The following is a 25,919-nucleotide window of genomic DNA, read 5'->3' as shown; positions in this document are numbered from 1 at the left end:
CAGTTCACAGGGACATCCATGGTATGAACAGGCAGAAAGAAGTAAGAGACAGATAAGCCTCGTACACACGATCCGACTTTCCGACGGGAATTGTGTGATGACAGGCTGTTGGCGGAAAATCCAACCGTTTGTACGCTCCATTGGACAATTTTTGTTGGATTTTCCGCAGACAAATGTTGGATGGCAGGTTTTTAAATTTTCCACGGCCAAATTTGTGTTGTCGGATTTTCCGATCGTGTGTACACAAGTCCGTCGGACAAATGTCCAAAGTACAAACACGCATGCTCGGAAGCAGAAGCGGCCGGTCTTGTAAACTAGCATTTGTAATGGAGAATTAACATCCGTGATGTGGCAAATTATGAAATCTCGAAATGCAGCGCACAATTCTCTTCTTCTTTAATGGGATAATAATGAAGCTTTGCTGGTGATACTGATGGAGTTATTGCAAACGAATTTTCAAAGGCTTTTTTTTCTCTAGTGATATCAAGAATAATATTATTATGCTTTTTTTTATTATTTGGGCAAGTTACCACAACACCATTATCCCGTAGTTTTTAAGATCAAAGATGCAACTATGTTGGTGTCCCTTGTTAATTTTACATTCTATTTTTTAAATGTAACTGCCTACTCCCAAACTGTCATTTGAAGTAAAACACGTAGCCAAGTTTTATTCTCCACAATTTTTTTATTGTGCATTAAAAAAAGAAAACAAATAAAATTAGACATGCTATCTGCCAATAGAACTTAACCAAAAAGTGCATTCTATGCATCCAAAAATATAGAAAATATACCAAATCAAATCATAATTCAACCAAAAAAATAATGTCAAAACAATAACTCCAAGGCCAATAATAAATAACATGTTATCTCCTCCAATTCTGCAACATGTCTGGTTGACGAACGGCCGTTCAGAAACAAACTGAAAAGCGTGAAATGAAAAGCACGAAATGAAAAGCACGAATCAACACTCACCAAACTTCTACTAACACGAAATTAGCAGAAGGAGCCCAAAGGGTGGCGCTAAAGAGCTGAAAAACAACATAATACGTCACTATGTTCGTATTTGTTGGCCGACAATTCCTTGCCGTTTGTATGCAAGACAAGTTTGGGCCAACGCCCTTCGGACAAAAGTCCACGGTTTTGTTGGCCAACAATCCGATCATGTGTACGAGGCTATAGACCTCTATCCAGTGCATGAACAATCATATAACTCAGTTTATCAGGTGAGGACTCAGATCTGTGCCTCGGTTTACAGGCCACTAACGAGGTTGTGTGTGCACAGCCTACAGATCTACAAATGTAAATGGACAGGAGAATTCAGCTGATATAATAAAAACTGTCACCCAGGGTCCAAATACTATAGCTGATGGCCCCGTATTCTTTTCTATTCAGCACAGTTCAGGTATTTGTCACTTCTCCGTCTGTTCTCCTCCAGTAGAATCTGTTCACAGTGGCCCCAAGGATGGATATGTATCTTCTGCTTAATATAGAAAATAAGACATTTTATGAGTTAGTAGCTGTTACATAGGAGTGAAAGAAAAATACCCCCCTTGACCCTGCATAGACAGTCAGAACAGTTTAATCAAACTATTTTCTATCCATTTATTTTTGTTGGTTGTCTTTGATCCTTCTCTAGGTGCCTTTTTTCCTTTTTTACAGTGTGATATACAGAATTGTGCTTCCTTTTCTAGATAGGATCTTACAAGTGGTTTAAACTGATATAATATACTAACCTCACCCTTTTTCACATTCCAAGATTTCATTTGCCTTTCCAGCTGCTGCTTGAAACCCAGAATTGTTATGTAAAGCCCATTTCCAGGTAAAAAATACCCTAAGTGTTTTTAAAATGAGTAAAAAATGCATCTCAGACTGCAATGTTCACCTTCTTTCCAGTGCTGTCCCTTTTCTTCCACCACTAGATGCCTTTTTAGGCTTCATTCACATTAGCTCGTCTCCAAAGTTGCACGATTTCCTGTGCAACTTTGGAGCGCAACTTTTGGTGCAATTTTGATCCAACTCTACATCCTATGCAGTGGGGGCCCATAATGCAGGGCCTCCCTCCTATCCATGTGTCTGGCCCCCTAATCTACATGTGGGACACCAGATGCATGGATTCCAATGGGGGGGGTTTGAAGCACGTGATTAGAGCCAGATGCTCTAATTGGCTTCTAAAAAGGGTGGGCTTGGGGGGCGCATGAACACTGCGCCCCCCGAGCTCACCTAGTTGTGTGACAATAGTGAATGAATATTCGCTAATGTCACACTGATTCTCCTCCCAGCCAATCAGTTCTCCTCCCAGCCAATCCCAGCCAATCAGTTCTGAGACCCGTTTCCCGCTTGGCCAAAAGGAGAAGGGATCCTATTGGCCTAGGAGGAGGAAGAGGGAGTAGACGCATGGCCACCGTGATGGCGAGGAGACGCAGGGGAAGTCGCCGCCCGGAGAGAAGCACTGCCCGTGCCATAGATGGGTTAAGTGCAGGGCTGGTAACTGAACGGGGGGGGTCTGTGGGTGCATTGTTGTTTTCCGCCCCCCCAAAAAATATACCACCAGCCGCCACTGATCCTATGGATCAAAGCTACATCAAAGTCACACCAAAGTAGTGCAGGCACCTTTTCAAAGTCACTGCAACCAAGTTGAATTCACCACTAATGTGAATGGTGCCTAATAAGGCATCTAGCGTTTAAAGAATGGGTGTGCCTTGCTTGTTATGCAACTTAGAACATTTGCACCTGAGGGGTTAAACAGAGATTTTGACTTGAATTGTTTCATTAGTGATAATTAATTTATTAATTTGATATCTCTTCCATCTGATGTAAACCTCATATTTCATTTCCGGTGTGCAATACATTTTTAGTTTATTATTGGGATATAAATTATTTCTTTCCCCTGTTTAGACAGTTTACTGTAATCATACCTCAATGTATTGACATCTATGAAGATTCATATGATGTTTTTTAAACCTATTTTTTAATAAAATCATTTTGTTCTTAATTTCATTTTATATCTATAAACAGTTAATTTCATTTTATTTTATTTTATTTCTATATATTTTTATATCATATGAGCAGGTCTCATACATTTATTGTTAACTTTTGGAGCTGGTACACATTTGTAGATTTAGTACGTCTGATCGTCATTCAAGCATATATTAGCTTGATCCTTTTTTGGCGACCACACGCATGGGGTCCTTTGTTTACGGGTGGATTTAATGTCCTCCTCGTTAATCATGAAAGTTTTTAAGTTGTTCAACAAACTTTATTTAAACTAGTATCGCTTTTCGTTTTTTATTTTTTATCCTATGGAAAATGGCCGCCGCTTTAACATTGGTTAGTCTTCAACAAAATGGTGATTTTTCCATTTCCTGTCCGCATGATATAAATAGACTGACATTTTAGCCAATCCGGTTCCCTGAGGAAGTCATGTGATATGACGTAACGCATAGGACGTAACCGGAAGCATCTATCGCAGACCGGAAGTGACATACGAGGTGGCGTGGAACGCCTTTTTTTGTTCATGTTTGGCGAGCTTACTGCTGCTATAGTGTAAGCAGATATTTTATTCAATAAACCCAGTTATCTTTGATATTACACTATTGGAGGCTCACTTATTTTACATATGGATCTTATCACCATTCTGGAGGGGATGTAATTCTCAGTAACGAGCTGACACCGCCACTATTCCTGGATTTTGGATGGAGGCTGCTCCTCAGTGGATTCATTAAGGCATATTATCTATGCCCTGAAGGTGAGAGTTCTGAGAGCACATAGCGGTGGTGTGTATATCACAAGGAACGGGATCAACAATCAACACTTTTCTTCTCTTTTTTCTTTTCAATTAATTGTTGGACTTTTTTTCATCGATACAATCACTATTGGGGTTTTTATCACTTTCACTATTATGTGATGTTTTATCACTGTTTATTATTTTTATTATATATGTTTCTCATTATTATTAGGTTTTGCGCAGAATCACATATATAGATTTATTTATTCTTCTCATTAGGCTTGAATGTCCTTTCACAGCTTCAACTAGTAACATTGTAACAAAATAGTTACATTGTATCTTTCCAGTTGGTGCAGTGATGACGGATTAAAGCACTATGGTCACACTGACAGCTAGTCCTGGCAGAAATGGACACGTGAATGCACAGAGGTGGCTTGGGGGTTGTAGGAGTACTATGAATGCCATGTGGATTTAAATTAAAGCAGAGTTCCACCCATTAATGGAACTTCCGCTTATCCGGTTCCTCCCCCTCTCCGGTGTCACATTTGGCACCTTTCAGTGGTGAGGGGGGAGCAGATATCTGTCTAAAACAGGTATTTGCCCCCACTCCCGCAGAATCTGCGGCGATCTACGCCATGTCCGGCCCCTCCTCCATTACCCCCACCACTGTCAGCAGGAACCAGTCAGAACACGCAGCGCGACTCGCACATGCGCAGTAGGGAACCGGGCTGTGAAGCCATAAGGCTTCACTTCCTGATCCCCTTATGAATATGCTGGCGCCTCCACCCGGGAGCCGAGGGTTGGATCGGCTTTGGGTGAGGACATTGCGGGCACCCTGGACAGGTAAGTGTCCTTATTTTAAAAGTCAGCAGGTGCAGTATTTGTAGCTGCTGACTTTTAATTTTTTTTTTTCCAGCGAAACTCCGCTTTAATTCTTACAAGGTGTACATAGTATGTTCTTGGTCCACATGGGTTTAAATATTAGCAGAAAAAAAAGAAAAATTGTCCCTGGGTAAGATTGTTATGAATCTGAGAATTCAGTGGAGCAATCCCATCATCGCATTCAGCAATTTGTACTACTCCATAGATATCGTCCACCAATATTCTAAAATATTTTCTGACCATAAAATGTTGCTTCAGAAAAGTGCACTACTTTGATGTGACTTTGACATGGCTTCAATGCCATAAAGAGTAAAAGTCTTATCAAAGTCACTTCGAAGTCGGGCTGCAAAGTTGCACTGAAAATTGCGCAACTTTGGAGTCGGCTAGTGTGAAAGGATCCTTATTTTCAATAAATGTGTACAGTGGCGGCTGGTGGTAATTTTTGTTGTGAAGGAGGCAGCCTTCACCCAACAGGTCCCAAAGACACAGATTGGTACTCACAGTAGGCAGAATCAGATCCTTCCTGGTGTCTCCCTTCCAGTCTGTGGGTTCAGCTTCTCTCTCTCTAGGCCCCCGGGGTCGATCACCCAGAGCCACACAACCATCTCCACGGAGGAGAGGGCAGCCGCCCCTCTCCGTCCTGTACTCTGTTCCTCGGCTCAACTCATCCTGAGCACATGTACTCTGGCTTTATATACATGTAGCACCCTGGTGTTTAGGCAGGGTTGCTAACCAATTTAGTTTGCCAGGTAGTAACTGTCCTGGCTAATTGTTAGGAGATCCACTGATTTCCCCCTAATTCTGGAATTTCTGCACTTTTCTCTTCTGTCACTAGGTGGCACTGTAGCTGGTGACATATTATGAATGGATGGGGTGTCTCAGCCAATGGGCAGGGGTTTCTTGGCCTGCTGGGAGAGCCTATTTATTTGGGTGGAGTCAGGTGATTGGGGTTCTGTGCCACCTGGACAGCTGTCTGGGTGGATGTATTATGTCGCCCCAGGTTGCTAGGCCAAGCCAGAGGCCTATCCAGGAGCAAGCAAAGCAGCGTAGGGTTGGGACAGCAGGATTGGAGTCCAACCGAGTTGTGAAGGTTCAGCCGGACGGGGAACCAGTTGTGGTCTGAGGTAGAGAGGAAGCTGTCACCACTAAGGGACCATCCACTTTGTTACCAGAGACTACAGTGAATAAGCTGGAGCCAGTACCAGAGCCGTCTTGTCACCAGCCGGGGACAGTGAAGAAGGGAGAAAGCTTCAGCAGGTGCCAAGACAGGGACACCAGCAGGAGAGCAGGGGTGACACTTGAGGATCATCTAGTGCCAAGCTAGTTACCCAGCAGGATAGCGGGTGGTGACGATTGAGGAGTATACCGTGTGCTAGCTGTGGAAGAGCTCAGGGGATCCAGTCTCACTGATTGGATCTGGAAGTCTAGTGAGAGACTGCGAGCTCAGTGAGTAAAAGTCTACAGTGAGAGACTGTAGTGTAAGAGAAGAACTATTCTGTGTTGCCAATAGTTAAGTACAACTACCGTTAGTGACTGTTACAAGATTGCTGCCATAGGAGACAGCAGTCCTACCTATACAGAAGTAGTATCCGGCTGGAAGCCTTCCCCTGTACAGATGTCTACCTATAGAAGTCTCAGAGTCTGCCAATTATCATTGCATATACTTAAGGGTGTCCTAGGCCTAATCCTCTCTCCCACAGCTCTGTTAAGAGACAATAAATCTCTTTTGCATTCAAAAAGTGTCTGGCGCCCATCACTCCATCTTACATCACACCCACCATGTCTTGTAACCCACTCTACAGAGACGGATGTCAGCTATCCCTGACTCTGGCAGTCACCATTAGGCCTTTGGAGGCCCGGTACCTTGCTACATGCAGTATCCCACAATGCAATGCAACACTTTCCTTCTGCCAATTGCCAGGGCTGTAACAAAGCTTGTGCACTCACTTGCCAAGTCCGCTCCCACTGTCCAGTATGCCTCTCTATTGGACCATTGTGGGACAGTCTAACAAGCTGAGCTGCACCTGATCACAATGCGCAGACCTAACCAATAGATCCTGCTCCCTGGTAGGCAGAGAGCACTCTAGGTTTTATCTGACCATCTTCCTGGTAAGCAGAAAGATCAAAAACTATACTCTCTTCTAGCACCTACCTAGGAGGGTGCTACACTACTACTGATGTCATGCATCCCAGGAGTCTCCATGGGCATTTTTTCTTTAATCTGCAGTTGGGAAGGAAGGTATTTTTCAGCTAAGCACACCCTCCTGTCTGCATGCCTGAGCTAAGGGAAGTAAATGCTACATGAATCATTTGCCTTTACTCAAGATAGCCATGGATAGATGGATAGAAATGCCAGGGGGTGATTTTCATAGTGATTTCTCAACAAAATAAAGCACAGAGACATGGATGGATGTGGAAGTTTGTTTGGACTATTAAAAACCAATTAAATAGCAAATTTAATTGGAGATGCTGTTTAAAGTGAACATAGACTTCGGCAGCCTCATCTTTCAATAAGGGCAAGACATGAATCATAAGGACCTTACAGTGTACATTCTGCAGCTACATTTTTGTCCAGGTCAAGAATGACTTTTTAAAGATAAAAGGTAGACTTTTTTATTATAATGTAGTACTGCTTTAAAAGTATGGCTTATATATATATATTTTTTTTAATCATACTTACCTAGGTGGATGCAGCATCGGTCCAATGCTGCATCGATCCCCCACCAGCTCTAACACTGATAACCAAGCTTTCGAACATCGCCGATCGCTCAGTTATCACAGCTCCTTGAGCAGAGAGCTGGTGACTGTCACCTCTGCCCTCTGCCCCCCCCCCCCTGCACTCACTGGAGCATTGGGCTGTGGATGGGACGGGAGAGTCCGGCTCAGGCTCATGTGGGCGGATTCCGACCATATGGTCACGATCCTTCCCGAGCCTGGACCGGCTCTGTGATGTCAGCCGACAGCAGGCTTCAGACCGCTCTCTGCTGAAAACGGGTCACAGGAGTGCAAAACAAACTACACTCCTGTGATCCATAGGAGAAGTCCAGCTAAATGAGCTTTGCCCGTACTTCTCCTTTAAGAAAAAAAAATAACTAAAAAATATTAGTGTAAAGACCACAGTTTTTTTTTTTCCACAGCACATCTATTTATTTGAGTTATTTGTTACTTTTGTTGTGTTGACGCCATCTTACCTGCGCTTTTTATTCTGTATTACAAAGCATGCCATTGCAACTGCACTGAAAATGGCCACAAGTGTCATTCCTATGAACAGTCTGCTTGGTCTGTGGTATTTCTTATCTGCAGAAATGATGAAAAGAGGCCACGTTTTAGCTAAGTTCACTTTTTTTTTTCTTTTCTACGTTCCAGCTTCCAGGGTTATGCCCTGTACACAAGGTCGGACATTGATCGGACATTCCGACAACAAAATCCATGGATTTTTTCCAACAGATGTTGGCTCAAACTTGTCTTGCATACACATGGTCACACAAAGTTGTCGGAAAATCCGATCGTTCTGAACGTGGTGACGTAAAACACGTACATCGGGACTATAAACGGGACAGTAGCCAATAGCTTTCGTCTCTTAATTTATTCTGAGCATGCGTGGCACTTTGTCCGTCGGATTTGTGTACACACGATCGGAATTTCCGACAACGGATTTTGTTGTCGGAAAATGTTATAGCCTGCTCTCAAACTTTGTGTGTCGGAAATTCCGATGGAAAATGTGTGATGGAGCCCACACATGGTCGGAATTTCCACCAACAAGGTCCTAGCACACATTTTCCGTTGGAAAATCCGACCAAGTGTACGGGGCATAACAGAGACTGGCTCAGCTTCCTGCAAACCAAGCAGGTTAGATGGCTTTCTGAATAAGTTTAATAGAAAATGTGTACGTTTTGCTGATATTCTGAATCAGAAAAGCATGGCAGGACAATAATCTGAGTTCATAGTGACATGAATTTTTGCAGCAGTTTGGAACAGACAAGTAATTAAATCGCTTGTAGCTATTTGGGCGCTCGAAAAAGTGAATACATTCAGTTAGAGTTCATGCACATAGGGCTTGCACAGGGATTTTAGATGCATGGTGTAATTTTCCAGCACTTTCCAGCATCTGGGGAGCCTCACATGTAGCATATAACATGAAGTGAAAGGTTGTACATGTACATGCTCTTGTATATACCTTGTTTTCTGAACGTGGAAGTTGCAAGTTTAGAAGAACACAGGACAAAGAAGGGAGAATTGGTTTGGGACTTTTTAGGTACTTACAACCAGGGCTTTTTTTCTCAGAGAATAGGTGCAGGAACTCCTCCCGTCCGAGTCACCCCTTGTCTCCATCCCTTACCCACCTCCGAGCACAATTTCTTTTGTTCCACACCTTACCCACCTTCCAGTACCACCCCTTTTAGAGAATAGAGAACCAAGTATCGTTTTGTGGTTCTAAGTATTTTGCATGGAATGTGTCAATGATAACAAGAATGGCAGTAAAAAAGTAATCTAGTAACAATGGATACCCTAGCGACAATAGATCCACCCCAGCAGCAATGGACTCCCAACAGCCAGCATTAATAGACCCTCCAACAGCCAGCACCATTAGACCCCTACCTCAACAGTAGTTCCCTCCTAGCAATGATTGACTCCCTGCAACATAATACCCACCCTGAGCAACAATAGATTCTTCACCAGCAACAATAGACCTCCCCAGCAACAATAGACACCCCTGCAAAAATAGATTCCCTCCAGAAACTATAGATTCCCCAGCAGCCAGCATCAATAGACCTTCCCTCAACAGTAGATCCCTCCCAGTAACGACATACCCCCAACAACATAAGATCCACCCCAGCCAAAATAGATCTCCCCTTCCTCTGCAAAAACAGATCCTCTCAGCATCAATAGACCCTCCAGCACACCCCCAGCACCCCTTGCCATTATATACATTCAGTTATGGAGGTGCCAGAAGTGCGTTCCCCGCGTTCCTGCTGAAAAAAAGCCCTGCTTACAACAACCAGAACTCATTATGTAAAAAAGTCAACATTTATTTAGACATTATTAAAAATATTTTCACATATTAATAAATTACATATTCACTTTGGCTTTTATATCATACAATTCCTGCTTGGTATGATTGCATTTTGGTGCCTAAATCCTAACATGTTTTGCCCTCTGGGCTTCTTCAGGGGTTATTAGTCTGTAGTGTGTCACAAACTTCTTTTAAATACAGTGTTGGTATACATGTCCACAATCACTGTACAATCACTGTATTCACAATTACACTGTATGTTTATTTAATAGAAGTTCTTGAGCTGCAACAGCCTAATTTCCCCTGAAGAAGCCCAGAGGGCAGAATATGTCAGGATTAAACCACTAAAATAAATCAATCTCAACCAGTAATTGGATGATATAAAGCCAAAGTGTATATGTATTTTTTTTAACATGTGAAAATATTTGTAATGATGTCCAAATAAATGTTGATTTTTTTTTTTACGTAATGAGTTCTGGTTGTTGTAAGCACCAAAAAAGTCCCAATCCAATTCTCCCTTCTTCGTCCTATATACAGTCAGGTCCATAAATATTGGGACATCAACACAATTCTAATCGTTTTGGCTCTATACACCACCACAATGGATTTGAAATGAAACAAGATGTGCTTTAGCTGCAGACTTTCAGCTTTAATTTGAAGGGATTCACATCCAAATCAGGTGAATGGTGTAGGAATTACAACAGTGTGTATATATGTGCCTCCCACTTTTTAGGGGACCAAAAGTAATGGGACAGATTAACAATCATCCATCAAACTTTCACTTTTTAATACTTGGTTGCAAATCCTTTGCAGTCAATTACAGCCTGAAGTCTGGAACGCATAGACATCACCAGACGCTGGGTTTCATCCCTGGTGATGCTCTGCCAGGCCTCTACTGCAACTGTCTTCAGTTCCTGCTTGTTCTTGGGGCCTTTTCCCTTCAGTTTTGTCTTCAGCAAGTGAAATGCATGCTCAATCGGATTCAGGTCAGGTGATTCACTTGGCCATTGCATAACATTCCACTTCTTTCCCTTAAAAAACTCATTGGTTGCTTTCGCAGTATGCTTCAGGTCATTGTCCATCTGCACTGTAAAGTGCCGTCCAATGAGTTCTGAAGTATTTTGCTGAATATGAGCAGATAATATTGCCCGAAACACTTCAGAATTCATCCTGCTGCTTTTGTCAGTAGTCACATCATCAATAAATACAAGAGAACCAGTTCCATTGGCAGCCATACATGTCCACGCCATGACACTACCACCACCGTTCTTCACTGATGAGGTGGTATGCTTTGGATTATGAGCAGTTCCTTTCCTTCTCCATACTCTTCTCTTCCCATCACTCTGGTACAAGTTGATCTTGGTCTCATCTGTCCATAGGATGTTGTTCCAGAACTGTGAAGGCTTTTTTAGATGTTGTTTGGCAAACTCTAATCTGGCCTTTCTGTTTTTGAGGCTCACCAATGGTTTACATCTTGTGGTGAACCCTCTGTATTCACTCTGGTGAAGTCTTCTCTTGATTGTTGATTTTGACACACATACACCTACCTCCTGGAGAGTGTTCTTGATCTGGCCAACTGTTGTGAAGGGCGTTTTCTTCACCAGGGAAAGAATTCTTCAGTCATCCACCACAGTTTTTTCCATGATCTTCCGGGTCTTTTGGTGTTGCTGAGCTCACCGGTGTGTTCTTTCTTTTTAAGGATGTTCCAAACAGTTGATTTGGCCACACCTAATGTTTTTGCTATCTCTCTGATGGGTTTGTTTTGTTTTTTCAGCCTAATGATGGCTTGTTTCACTGATAGTGACAGCTCTTTGGATCTCATATTGAGAGTTCACAGCAACAGATTCCAAACACAAATAGCACACTTAAAATGAACTCTGCACCTTTTATCTGCTTCTTGTAAATGGGATAATGAGGGAATAACACAAACCTGGCCATGGAACAGCTGAGCAGCCAATTGCCCCATTACTTTTGGTTCCTTAAAAAGTGGGAGGCATGAATACAAACTGTTGTAATTCCTACACCGTTCACCTGATTTGGATGTAAATACCCTCAAATTAAAGCTGAAAGTCTTCAGTTAAAGCACATCTTGTTTGTTTCATTTCAAATCCATTGTGGTGGTGTATAGAGCCAAAAAGATTAGAATTGTGTCGATGTCCCAATATTTATGGACCTGACTGTATACGGCCTGTGGTGCACTTATTGATTGGTGATTCACCTACAATCACCTCTCTACTTAGAAGAACACAGGTGTGTGAATTCATTCATTTGTATAGCAGGCTGTATGCAGCAGATGTGGCTCCCTAGGCATGGGAAAAGCATCAGTATTTACAAACCTTGTATAAGAACAATAATAGCTGTAGCATCTTTAGTGCTGCAAAGAAGTTTCTGAAACCATTAGAAGATAGGATACGTAATGAGCTTAAACTGTTACTAAACCCACTACAAGAAAATCAGTCTGTATATGCAGTAAAGAATGCTTGTTATACTAACTGTAGAACCTAAGGGGTTAATCCTCCGCATTGTGTAAAAAGGCTGTTTGATCCTGTCTTCTCTAATCCTCCCCTTCTTCCACTGTCCTGTAATAATTTCCTGATAACACAGAGTCTGTGGAGTCAGGCTGCACATGCTCAGTTTGGTGTGTATTGCTAGAGAGGTTGTTTTTTTTTTTTCTTGGGAGGGTGCATGTGGTCAGCACAGGGCCAATCAGTTCTGTCCAGATAGAGGGCCAGGGGTCCTGCAGCCTTATAGGACAGTCAGAAAACTCCTCCTACAAGCTTTAACCAGACACTGATAGAAGTCACAAGACTGCTATATACTGCTGATGAGAAAAGGTATTTAGCAGTTTATATCTACTAAAATGATTCCATTTCTATGTTCTGTGTACTGTGGGAGACCAGATATAGTGAATGCAGAGTCCTGGATTTAGTAACACTTTAAGGTTCAGCCGACACAAGTGTGGACCAATCCTTGGCTATTTTGATATTTGGAGAACATTTACCTGTTTGGCAGAAGCTGAATGTCAAAATTGTGGTGTTACTACTGCGATTGTACATGACAGCTTCCTGCTGTCAATGGTTGTTAAGGATGCCGGCAGGTGCAGGCACTGCTGAGTCCTTAACAACCAGTGATGCCACTGGTGCCACTCACAATCAAAGTGTAAGGTCCCCTAAAAAATCCATACTATATCTGTGCATGCAGCCTGTCAGGCAAGAAAAAAGTCATTGTCATTGACCAAATATTAGCCACCATTTACCACGCTGTGTGAGTTAGACATAGCGGAGCTCTGCAGTGGAGGATTACCCTGATGGTGTCTGCATGGGAACAAAATTTCCCATGACTAGTGAGGGATCCCTTGCAATTCCAGAATTACCTTACAACTTTTAAAATACCCTGATTAGTTTTTCCCTTTGCTGGCTATGGAATTAATCTTCAATTACCACAAGTCTTGCTTGATCATTACCTTACAGACTAGTTTTGAATCTTGCTGATTATTATTATTTAAGGCCGTCAATTTACGCAGCGCTTTACATATACATTTACATCGGTCCCTACCCCTCAAGGAGCTTACAATCTAAGGTCCCTAACTCATATTCATATACTATGGCCAATTTAGACAGAAGCCTATTAACCTACCAGCATGTCTTTGGAAACCGGAGTACCCGGAGGAAACTCACACAGGCACAGGGAGAACATGCAAACTCCAGGCAGGTAGTGTCATTTTTGGTATTTGAACCAGCAACCTTTTTTACTGCTACCCACTACACCACTGTGCCACCCTGCGCCATGTGCCGTGGACTTTATTCCTTGTTTATTTCTTGATTATAGTAATAATATGGCCCAAGCTCCTGAAGAAGCGTTTTTGAGTATGCGTAACATGTAGAGCTGAGCTGAATCACGACACACCACCTTTCATATTCCATGATACTATAGTAACTCTTGGAGATTGCCACCTTTGGTTTCTCATTACTTAGTATTTTATTACCTGTGATTTATAGGTGGTGTATTTTATGCTTCAAGGCAACATTGTGAGTAGTCAATGATTTTAATATTGTTTCATACGTGTTTTTGTAAATAATGCATTTTTATATTTTTTTAAAACTACGTAGTTAGTGTTGTGCCTATAAAGTTCATCATCCAAATTTCTCTTCCAATTGACCTAATATTGTCATGTCCATATATGGTCAATGACATCACCCAGGAGAACCCACCGTTTTATACCAGCTGTCATCTGCTAGACCTGTCATTCGAGAAGGGAAGAAATGGAAGGAGACGTTTGTCAGCAGGTTTTTTTCTTTTGGCAGGTTGGTGGGCATTGGAGCTTTTTTTAAATTAAATAACTTGCCAAAAACTGTGTCTCTGTGCTTATTTATTTTTTATGTGAATGAGTAGATGTAGGGTTGTGCGGGTTGTGGGGAAGAGACCCTTGTCCTCATCAACATTGGGACAAGGTGCTTTGCCAAGGGAGCATGCAGGGATAAGGGACCTGCATGGCTGCATGCTTGGATAAGGGAATGTTGTAGATTTTTTTTTTTTGGGGGGGGGGTGCACTCATTTTTTCTTGATTTTTAAATGGTGTACCCTAAAAAATTCATACCAGATTCATATCCTCTCTGCAGCAGGCTGATGACAATCTTCCTCCTGGGCCTCAACAATAACCACAAGCCTAGCCACTGGAGCTTAGAACCTTTATGATGAAAAGTACAGTCATAATTTTGCTTTGTATTGTGATATTTCAGGGATGTATTCCTGCAGACTAGTTGCCAGTTGCTGAAGGTCAACTTTAATACCAGCTGGAGGAGGATATTATTCTTAAATTTGCTATTTGCTATTTTCAAGTTCCTCTTTTGCTCACAGTGAAGCAAATGTGAGCAAAAGAGGAACTTGAAAATAGCAAATAGCAAATTTAAGAATAATATCCTGCTCCAGCTGGTATTAAAGGTGACCTTCTGAAACTTGAAACTAGTCTTCCTTAGAAATAATAAAGGAAGAACTTTCATTAGCTTGGATTTCCCCTTAACCATTTTCTATTAGTAAAATTCCATATGAATATTACTCACCCAGATGTACTATTAATGGCTCCTTCAAGCTGCTGTGCTCTACCCTACAATAAACACTTTGTAGATTTGTCAAATTTAAACTTGTCAGCATTGTTATCTGGTAAGTCCCGTCTCCATTGGGTAGAGTCAACGTTGACAACACATCCTCCACTTTGTTCTCCTTCCACAAGCTTACATTGATTGACTTTGGATAGAACCCAGTCACCATACAGATGACCTCTGTTTCAGATTTTGAAGATTTGCTGGTAATGTAGACCTGTGGCTGGACTGAGATATAAAGTTAAGAACATAAAAGAATGGTATGAACACAAATATAATATGTACAAGGAAAGGTGTTTCAGTGTTGCATACCAGGAAGGACTGCTGTTTAAGAAAATCAGGTCAAAAAATCTTAATAAATCATGTTTAAGCTTTTATAGATTCATTGAATGCATATCCAAACCTAAAAACAATAATTTAACTCATTGCAGTTTACCAAACCTTAGGCTGGGCATAGATTGTTTTTTTTTTTTTTAGATCAGCCAATAGGCTGATTCCCCCATCCACACAAACAGGGTAGATGGAGAAATCCTCCTCACTGTGGTATTTTATTCTGACAGTGGGGACAATACACTGATCAGTGCTGCATCAATTTTTCAACATTCCTGTTTCACGGAAATTGAACATTGGATCAAACTCTGTTGAACGGGAATGACCATAGATGGATCGAAATTCAGCCAGCTGCTGCTGAGCCAACCAAATTTTGATCTATCTATGGTCAGCTTCAGATGTGGTGGCTGTATTTGTTTTTCTTGTTTTGTTTTCTTTTTTTTTTCTTAGATAAGAACATTTTCAGCAAGTACAGAAAATACATGTTGGTCTTGCCGAAAAGCAGTACCTTGTCATGCCCTGAGAGGACAAACATCCTTATCTTTCTTATGTAGACTGCTAGTCCCATCAATCTACCATGTAAATGGAGATGAACATAGGCAGACGTGTTTGAAGTCCACCCTATGTGACAACTGTGACTTCTTCATAGATCCAGTGGAGAAATGAATGTAGAGACAAAGGGGTTTATTTACTAAAGCATGAGGCTCACTTCTGCATAGAAACCAGTCAGCTTCCAGGTTTTATTGCCAAAGCTTAATTGAACAAGTTGAGGTTAGAAGCTATATAAAAAGAGAACTGCCCACGGGACTTTACCAAGGCACAACCAAACGTGTAAAATATACAAGAAATGTTATTACAAAAGACAGATGTTGCAAACATTTAAAACCATGTTGTCATACATAGTTACCAGATATAAAAGTACATGCATAGCCATCATTGAGTAATCCCATATTGAATTGAACTTCCAATGAAATAAGTAATCTGTACTAGTTCTCTATGCGTTTTGCGAAATATAGATTCACTTCCTCAGAAGAAGTACAGATGAATATCTAAAAATAATGTTATTAAAAAAAAAAAAAGGTGAAGGGAAGGAAGTAGGGAAGGGAAGTGGTAAGGGAACGGGGGAAACCCAACCGACCCTGATACATAAGTAAAAAACAGCAACAAAACATCAAAACTTACTCTTTGGTTTGATTGATTCTATAAAGTTCCACACATGTACAAGAACAAGTTGTATAAGATAGACAATACTTCTAGTGCAGTGATGGCGAACCTTGGCACCCCAGATGTTTTGGAACTACGTTTCCCATGATGCTCGTGCACTCTGCAGTTTAGTTGAGCTTCATGGAAAATGTAGTTCCAAAATAGTTCCAAAACAGTTCCAGCTTTAGTAAATAAACCCCAAAAGGACAGAAAGTGTGTTATTTGCAAGATTTCCAGGTAAAAATAAAGTGAAAACATTGCAAGGAGGATTTGCCTTCTTAGTAAAAATAAAAGGGAAAAGTGTATGTAATTTTTATTTTGAATTACAGAAAACTTGGAAATTTTAACACCTTGCTCCGAAGAAGTCTAAAACCTAAAAATCTAACACCCTAACAAATTAAAGAAGAACTATAGAAAAAAACTTATTTTTTTCATTTTGGATAAAGCAAAAGAGGGTTATAACACCGGTCAGATTTTTTTTTTTTTTTTTTGCCATTGTATCCCATTGGCGATATTTCACTTCACTTCCTGCCCCATAGGCAAACAGGAAATGGGAGGAAATCCCTGTAATTTAAAGTGACACTAAAGGTAATTTTTTTTTTTTTCAAATAACAAAACATGTCATACTTACCTCCACTGTGCAGCTTGTTTTGCACACAGTGGCCCCGATCCTGGTCTTCTGGGGTCTCTCGGCAGCTGCCTCCGCTCCTCCCTGCATCAGATAACCCCCTGGGAGAAGAGCTCTCCCAGGGGTTACCTTGCAGGTGCGCTCCTGAGTCCAGCATTCGGTGTCCATGGACGCCGAATGCAGGACTCAGCCCCGTCCCCCAGCAGCCACATCATTGGATTTGATTGACAGCAGCGGGAGCCAATGACTGTGCTGCTATCAGTCTATCCAATCAACAGCCGAGAACCCCCTAGCAGAGAGAAGGCTCGTCCCTGTGGGACAAGTTCTAGGGCTTAGGTAAGTAAAACGGGGGGGGGGGGGGGGGCTGGGGGCCGGTCACTGACAGGTGTTTTTTCACCTTAATGCATAGGATGCATTAAGGTAAAAAAACACTTACATTTACAACCCATTTAATGGAATTCCTTGGGGCCCCCAGGTCACCAGAACAAGTTTCCCCATTGGAAGATTCCCCCTTATTACTTTTCTGGGAACAACTCAAATTTTGTGATTTTCTTAATTTTTTTACTTATAATGATAATGGTAAAGTGGACAAACAGAGAGGGTAAAACTCCTTAACGGGGGGCACAGACAGCAATACAAACTGACAGGGGCTCTAATTCCTAGCCACTCTATCCAAAACTAAAAGAAAAAGTTTTTCCTTTAGTTATACTTTAATTCAAAAACACATTTTAGACAATTTTTGTTAGAAGGCAGTTAAGTACTGTAGATGTAAACCCAATCACTAAAATCTCATATAAGCTCTGATACAATAATGTAATTTCAAAAGCAGTTTTCAATGTTTTAAAACCTGCAGCTTTTATTAAAAAATACCATATGAAAGACACTTGTAGCATTTCATTACATCATGGTGGTAAATGGTTAGTAAGGTTGAATAAAGACACCAGTCCATCCAGTGTGTGGGTGTGTGTCTACAATTATCCCTATTTATTTAAGGTACCCATATAGCGCCAGCCATTTATGCAGCTCTCCACTAGGGATGAGCCGAACACCCCCCTGTTCGGTTCGCTCCAGAACATGCGAACAGGAAAAAAGTTTGTTCGAACATGCGAACACCGTTAAAGTCTATGGGACACGAACATGAATAATCAAAAGTGCTAATTTTAAAGGCTTATATGAAAGTTATTGTCATAAAAAGTGTTTGGGGACCTGGGTCCTGCCCCAGGGGACATGGATCAATGCAAAAAAAAGTTTTAAAAACGGCCGTTTTTTCAGGAGCAGTGATTTTAATAATGCTTAATAATGCTTAAAAGAAGAAGAGAAGAGCGGGAGCCTCCCCCCCATGCCATGGGTGCGGAGCGGCCCGAGGAGAAGAAGATAGAAGACGCCGCGGAGGAGATGCTGGACGAGAACGCCGGAGGAAGAACCAGAAGAGCCAGAAGAACCAGAAGAACCAGAAGATGAAGGAAGATAGAAGAAAGAAGAAGCATTTAAATAAAGGAATTGTCAAAAACTGTCTCTTGTCATTTTTAACATTTTTGACACTTTTTTCGTGAAATGGTAGGGGTACTTATGTACCCCCTTACCATTTCACACAGGGGGGGGGGCCGGGATCTGGGGGTCACCTTGTTAAAGGGGGCTTCCAGATTCCGATAAGCCCTCCGCCCGCAGACCCCCACAACCACCGGCCAGGGTTGTGGGGATGAGGCCCTTGTCCTCATCAACATGGGGACAAGGTGTTTTGGGGGGCTACCCCAAAGCACCCTCCCAATGTTGAGGGCATGTGGCCTGGTACGGTTCAGGAGGGAGGGGGGGCCGCACTCTCGTCCCCCCCTCTTTTCCTGCGGCCTGCCAGGTTGCGTGCTCGGATAAGGGTCTGGTATGGATTTTTGGGGGGACCCCACGCCGTTTTTTTTTTTTTTTTTTTTGGCGCGGGGTTCCCCTTAAAATCCATACCAGACCTGAAGGGTCTGGTATGGAATTTAGGGGGAACCCCACGTCATTTTTTTTTTTAAATTTTGGCCGGGGTTCCCCTTAATATCCATACCAGACCTGAAGGGCCTGGTATGGAATTTAGGGGGACTCCCACGTCATTTTTTTTTTTTAATTTTGGTTCGGGGTTCCCCTTTGGGGAATTCCCATGCCGTTTTTATCAATGAACTTCTATGTGTATTGTCGGCAATGCAATAGCCGCGAGTAGTTTTAAATTAGTTTTTTCCTTCAAAATGTCATTTTGCTGTCAGACTGTTCTAAACACAGGAAACATGCGCCCCTTTACAGGCACACTATAGACACCCCCCAGGTACGAAATTTAAAGAGATATTACACTTTTATTGATTGACTTTAAGCATTATTAAAATCACTGCTCCTGAAAAAACGGCCGTTTTTAAAACTTTTTTTTGCATTGATCCATGTCCCCTGGGGCAGGACCCAGGTCCCCAAACACTTTTTATGACAATAACTTGCATATTAGCCTTTAAAATTAGCACTTTTGATTTCTCCCATAGACTTTTAAAGGGTGTTCCGCGGCATTCGAATTTGCCACGAACACCCCAAATTGTTCGCTGTTCGGTGAACTTGCGAACAGCCAATGTTCAAGTCGAACATGAGTTCGGCTCGAACTCGAAGCTCATCCCTACTCTCCACACATACATCATACACTCACATCAGTCCCTACAGTCAAAGGTCCCCAACTCACATTCATACATAGTAGGGCTAATTTTGGACAGAAGCCAATTAACCTACCAGCATGTCTTTGGGTGTGGGAGGAAACCCACGCAGGCACAGGGAGAACATGCAAACTCTAGGCAGGTAATGTCATGGTTGGGATTCGAACCAACGACCCTTTTTACTGCTAGGTGAGAGTCCTATCCACTACACCACTGTGCTGCTCGTAGATAGGTTTATACAAATATGAACAAGGTGGTTCAGGTGGTCTTCGACAACCATAATCTGCCTTGAGACATTTGATGCCTCCATGGTTACTGGATAAAGGTAGTTGAGTTGCTCATAAAATGCTGGAGTATGTTGCTGCCACTCATTTGATCTGAGGAAGCCACTTGAGAGGGTGCTCAAACATCTTCAACTACTGGATGATACAGTATGAAATTTTAGCATACCACTTACGTTTTCTTGAAAAGGCTTCCTTCCCCGCAGTTGAAAATATTGTGGCCAGCTGTCGGCATAGGACTTTCACCTGCTTCTCAATATTTTGCAGTGTTTGGTTATCTCCCTGCATGATTTTCTGCACAGCATTGGAACAATTCATACGCCCAGCAACCCACATTCCCTCTGCATCATTTAAGTGCACCAGGTCTTCTCCTTCTGCAGCCAACCTATAAGTGAAAGCTTCCTTGTTGTCCATAGATGAGGAACATCCTGCCCAGCACTGTACAGTGAATACACCTGAAGTGGATTGATAATCAGTGAATATATTTACCAGGCAACACTATTTTTAAGATAATGGAAGGTATTAGAGGTTAAAGATATGCACAACAATGAACATTATTTGTTTCAAATTTGTTTGTTAAGTTATTGATTTTGTTTTGTCATATTTGTTATGTTAGAATAATTTGTTTTCGGAATTTGTTTTGTATTTGTATTTTTGTATTTTGGATTTGGTTTATATAATCGTTATTTTCAAATTTCAGATGATGGGTATATTCATTGTATTTTATTCTATTGTTTTCTATTCTATTCCATTCTTTTCTGTTCTGTTTTATTCTATTTTTAGTGATTCAAACTTCGGAAGACGGTTCTATTCTATTCTATTTTTTTCTATTCTATTATATTTGAATCTGTTATTTTCTATTCTATTCTATTCTGTTGTATTCTTTTATGTTGCAGTCCATTCTATTCTGTTTTATTATTTTCTATTCTATTTGTTTATATTTTAGTCTATTCTATTCAATTTATTCTATTTTGTTTTATTTTCTGTTCTATCCTATTTTATTATATTATATATTTTTTTCCTATTCCAGTCTATTCTTTTATTTTCTATTATATTCTATTCTGTTCTGTTATATTTTTTATTTTCTGTCCTATACTTTTATAGCTAGGTAAACATAAAATCTTGCATGTGAAAATTTTACATTTTTGTATCTAGACATTAAGTAGCTCTATTTTTTATTTAGCTTTTTCAGTTTTTCCATACCACCTGTTGCAAAAAACCTGCTGTTTACAGAGCCCAATAGATCAAGCCTATTTTTAGAGGAAGTAGATTGAATGACTCTGGACATCATTCAGTAAGAAAGACTGGCAACATCTAATGGTGGAAAGCAATAGCTGTGGGGGACAGTTTGAGAATTATGGAAAGTATTGCAGTAAGTAAACATTTTTTACCTTAATGGGATATTGACTTTATTTTTTTCTGTTTTAGGAGACATTCAGCTTTAAGGACCCCTATATTTATACTGTTTCATGTTTCCTTTCAACATATTCTGCCACTTGTTTTCATGCAAATCACTTACCTTTAGCCCTGAACTCTTTTTTGATTCCATTCATGTGTATTTGGAAAGCGGAAAAGTATTTGCTTAGGAAGATATTATATAAACTCCAGTAATCCTCTGTGTGGTTTCCCTTTGCCCAGCTCTTCTTGAATATAAACTGTCGTGTAGCATTGTAGGTAGCCAATATTTGAATGTCTTCCATCTCCATGGAGCTCCAGAGAGTCAGCTCTCCATTTCTGGAGACATAATAGCTCTGCAGCCAGTTGAGCTTGATGGAACCTGGGGAGTAAGAAGGACAGAGCTCCTTGCTCTTCAGTATTTGCCTTATAAGGGAACTGTATGTGCAAATGTCATACACTGTTATGCTGGACTCTGCTTTAGAAAATACTGTTATGTTGACACCAAGGCTTTGACACTTTTTAAAGTCACTCTTCCAGAAGAAATATGCAGATAGAGTTAATAGTTTTCAGGCTGGAAGAAGAACAGGCCCTACAACCTGTACATGGGGCATATATATGAAGAAGTAATTGTGTCTTTCAACAAACATTCACTTGTGGTGAATCCAGGAGTGGCCCGTCCATTAAGGGCGCACGAACGGGATGGCGGATGCATGGATTCCAATGGGGGGTGTCTTTTTTAAGCACCTGATTAATGGCAGAAGCTCTAATAGGCTCTAGAATAGGGTGGGCTTGGGGCGCAGAGCACTGCGAATGGAGCCCACCCAAGTGTGAGCTGATCCTCCTCCCGGCCAATCAGGAAGCGGGTTTTGAGACCTATCACCCGACTGGCTGAAAGGACAGGCGATCCTGTGGACGCCTAGGAGAAGGGGAGAAGACGCACGGTGGAAGCCGCCGTGATGGAGGAAAGGACACAGGAGCTGTTGCCCACTGCTCAATGCCCGCCGCCCGCAACCCACAACCTGCCACCTAGATGGGGTAAGTTGCGGAACTACAGCGAGTGGGCGGAGGAGGAGGTGCCACCAGCCGCTCGGGGGGGTTGTTTGCCGCCCCCTGCCACAAAAAAAACCCACCAGCCGCACAATGGGTGAATCTATCACTGGCATTTGAAACATGTGAACCCGTTATTGTCAGATGCACCACTTTATAAATACGTTATGTCACAGATACTGTATATCATCTTTAACATTAAAGACAATAGTCCATTTGGAATACCTAGGACCTGGCATTTTCGCTATGCGCAGCTACGTCATGCAGCGATTTTGCAGTTTGGGGGAGGTGAAATTCAGGTACAAAACACGGAACTGGAGAAGGTTCTGATTGATCCGGATCCATCTAAGAGAATCTCTAGATACTATGGGGCAGTTGGTCCCGGGGTGATAGGCTCGGTGGGTGACGATTGTCCCGGAGTTGTCAGAAGAGTTGTGGCATGTTTTGTATGATTATTCTTCTTGTGCAAAATAAAAAAAAATAAAATAAAAAAAAAGACAATAGTCCATTCAGTTCAACCTGTGTAGATGTACGTGTTTCAGTGTCGATAATCATTTCCCATATTCCTGTATGTTGTGTGCTTTAAGATGCATGTCCAAGAGTCTTTTAAAAATATCAATTCTCCCCGCAGGCACCACCAATTGTGAAATAGAGCTCCACGTCCTTACCGCTCTGACAGTGAAAAATGATTGGGGGGTATCCCGTGGCTGGGTGGGGTCTAGGGCAGCTTAAGAAGGAGTGGTTCAGTCCTGACGTCCAGTGGAGCTTGAAGGACACAGAAAACAGCTTACCACCCACCCACCCTCCCTGTTCTGTTCAGTTTCCTCATCAAGAGCAGTGGGATTACTGGATGTCGTGGCAGCTGGGCAGTTAATGGTCTTTGCTGGTGGAAGAAAAGCTAGGATATGGAAGGCTATGTGTCCCTCTGGTGTATTCCAGTTAACGACGATTTGGCTGGAATATGGTACTGGTTGCACTGTGGTTAGTGTGTTGTCTCCGAGCTGGTGTGTTGCGGCTGGAGGCCTATTATAGTAAAAGGTCTTGCAGTACATAATTGCAACATACTATAGTTTGGGGTGCCTTCAAAGACCAACAGGCTTAGTGACTGATATGTTTTTGTTATAAGGAATGTTTTTTTTGTTTATCTTAGTTTAGGTTTATTTGTTAACCACTTTAGCCCCGGAAGATTTGGCTGCTCAATAACCAGGCCATTTTTTGCGATACGGCACTGTGACGCTTTAACTGACAATTGCGCGGTCATGCAATGCTGTGCCCAAACAAAATTGACATCCTTTTTTTCCCCACAAATAGAGCTTTCTTTTGGTGGTATTTGATCACCACTGCGGTTTTTATTTTTTGCGCTATAAACAAAAAAAGAGCGACAATTTTGAAAAAAACACAATATTTTGTACTTTTTGCTATAATAAATATCCCAATTTTTTTTTTTTAAAGCAAAAGCAAAGGCCGATATGTATGCTTCTACATATTTTTGGTAATAAAAATCGCAATAAGCTTTTATTGATTGGTTTGCGCAAAAGTTATAGCTTCTACAAATTAAGGGAAAGATTTATAGCATTTTTATTATTATTTTTTTTTTTTTTTGACACATTTTTGGGGCCATTGACAATTATACAGCGATCAGTGCTATAAAAATGCACTGTTAACTGTGTATATGTCACTGGCAGGGAAGGGATTAACACTAGGGAGCGATCAAGGGGTTAACTGTGTTTCCTAGTGTGTGTAGGGGGATGGGACTGACTAGAGGAGATGACAGATTGTTGTTCCTAGCTGATAGGAACTCACGATCTATATCTCCTCTCCTCACAGAACAGGGATTTGTGTGTTTACACACACACGTCCCTGTTCTGGCTCTCATGCCCACGATCGCGCACACACATCGGCACCCCTGCAGTGCAGCAGGCGTGCGCGCCTCCAGCGGCTCGCGTGCGGCTGCTATCTTGCTTAACAGCTTGCCGACCAGTGCAGGACGATATACGTCGGCACAATGGCACGACTGCGCAAATGGTGTACAGGTACATCCCATTTAAGAAGTGGCATTGTGGGCGCATATGCGCCCTTCGCAGGCTCCGTGATCATGCCCGCGGGACCCGCGGACTCGAAGTCCACCGGTGTCCCGCGATCGTGCCACGGAGCGGAAGAACGGGGAGATGCCTATGTAAACAAGGCATTTCCCCGTTCTGCCTAGTGACAAGACAGAGATCTACTGCTCCCTGTAATCAGGAGCAGTGCTCGCTGTCATGTCCTAGGTAGCCCACCCCCCCAGAATTAGAATCACTCCCTAGGACACACTTAACCCCTTGATAGCCCCCTAGTGTTTAACCCCTTCCCTGCCAGTGTCATTTATACAGTAATCAGTACATTTTTATAGCACTGATCGCTGTATAAATGACAATGGTGTCAAAAGTGTCCGATGTGTCCGCCATAATGTCGCAGTCATGATAAAAATTGCAGATCACCGCCATTACTAATAAAAAATAATAATAATAAATAAAAGATTTTAAAAAATCCTATAAATCTATCCCCTATTTTGTAGATGCTATAACTTTTGCGCAGACCAATCAATATACGCTTATTGCGATTTTTTTTTACCAAAAATATGTGGAAGAATACATATCGGCCTAAACTGAGGAAAAAATTTGTTTTTTTTATATATTTTTGGGGATATTTATTATAGCATAAAGTAAAAAATATTGTTTTTTTTTCAAAATTGACGCTCATTTTTCTATTTATAGCGCAAAAAATAAAAACCGCAGAGGGGATCAAATACCACCAAAAGAAAGCTCTATTTGTGGGGAAAAAAAAGAATGTCAATTTTGTTTGGGTGCAATGTTGCACGACCGTGCAATTCTCAGTTAAAGCGACACAGTGCTGTATCGCAAAAAGTGCTCTGGTCAGGAAGGGGCTAAATTCTTCCGGGGCTGAAGTGGTTAAAGGAGCCGACGTACAGCTACGACGGTTTGTGGGATCGTGCCGACCTGCCGCAGTATAATGACAGCGGCTGGTTGGCAAGTGTTTAGTAAAGAGGCTGCTACGGCCATTTGTTACTCCATCTATTGTGTGGTCTCCATTAATTGTAGGTAACGGAAGGGGACAGAGTGGAGTATGGGGTATGACCTGGCAGCCATTGGTTAGGGTTGGGGACATCGTTTCTACACTGATCATGCATTTACCTGAAACATTTTAACTGACAAGTTCCTTTCCCCTTGCATTTCTTGTAAAATGCTTGACTCAGGCAGGTGCCTAGAGATGGAGAAAACTGTTGCCTGTCAAAGTAACCCTCTCTTTCATAGTTGTGTTGTCGGAAGGCCATGTAGGTTGGAGAGGTTCCCTGTTGGAATTCACAGCTAGCCTTAATCATCACCAGAACACATAAATACAAATTAAAGTGAGACTTCATAAAAATATGCTCTTCCATAATCATAAACCTGGAACTTTGCATTAAAGGAAACAGGATTGTGAAGTGAACTTACCTGAAGCTGTAAAGCTGATGAGTAAGTGAAGGGATAACGTTATCGATGGGAGAAGCAGCTTCATCCTTCCTCATGGGCAATGTAGCAAAGTAAAAAAAGGAAATAGCTGTATGACTAAGATAACGGCAGTTCAGTACATTGACAGATGTCTATGTA

At 41.7% G+C, this 25,919-nt stretch overlaps 1 protein-coding gene across 1 annotated transcript; it reads right to left on the bottom strand.

Annotated features, from left to right (window-relative positions):
• Positions 1-681: 681 nt before the first annotated feature.
• Positions 682-25,919, bottom strand: LOC141107151 (antigen-presenting glycoprotein CD1d-like). The gene is made up of 6 exons (XM_073597898.1): positions 25,764-25,919; positions 21,347-21,604; positions 20,004-20,282; positions 14,681-14,947; positions 7,798-7,903; positions 682-1,477 (listed from the first exon to the last, which is right to left on the bottom strand). The coding sequence occupies exons 1-6, from the start codon at positions 25,825-25,827 to the stop codon at positions 1,399-1,401; spliced, it is 1,053 nt and encodes a 350-aa protein (XP_073453999.1). The 5' UTR covers positions 25,828-25,919; the 3' UTR covers positions 682-1,398.

This window comes from Aquarana catesbeiana, linkage group LG09, assembly GCF_042186555.1.
Source record: "Aquarana catesbeiana isolate 2022-GZ linkage group LG09, ASM4218655v1, whole genome shotgun sequence".
Taxonomy (NCBI): domain Eukaryota; kingdom Metazoa; phylum Chordata; class Amphibia; order Anura; family Ranidae; genus Aquarana; species Aquarana catesbeiana.
This window is presented reverse-complemented; position numbering and strand designations above follow the sequence as displayed.

Bases quoted from the DNA above. Each gene is read 5' to 3' on its own strand.
- LOC141107151 (XM_073597898.1), bottom strand. From the start codon at position 25,827: ATGAAGCTGCTTCTCCCATCGATAACGTTATCCCTTCACTTACTCATC. The intron at 14,948-20,003 runs GTAAGTGGTATG...TTTATATCTCAG, and splicing joins GGAAGCCTTTTCAAGAAAAC to TCCAGCCACAGGTCTACATT. The intron at 1,478-7,797 runs GTAAGATGGCGT...TATATTAAGCAG, and splicing joins ATACAGAATAAAAAGCGCAG to AAGATACATATCCATCCTTG.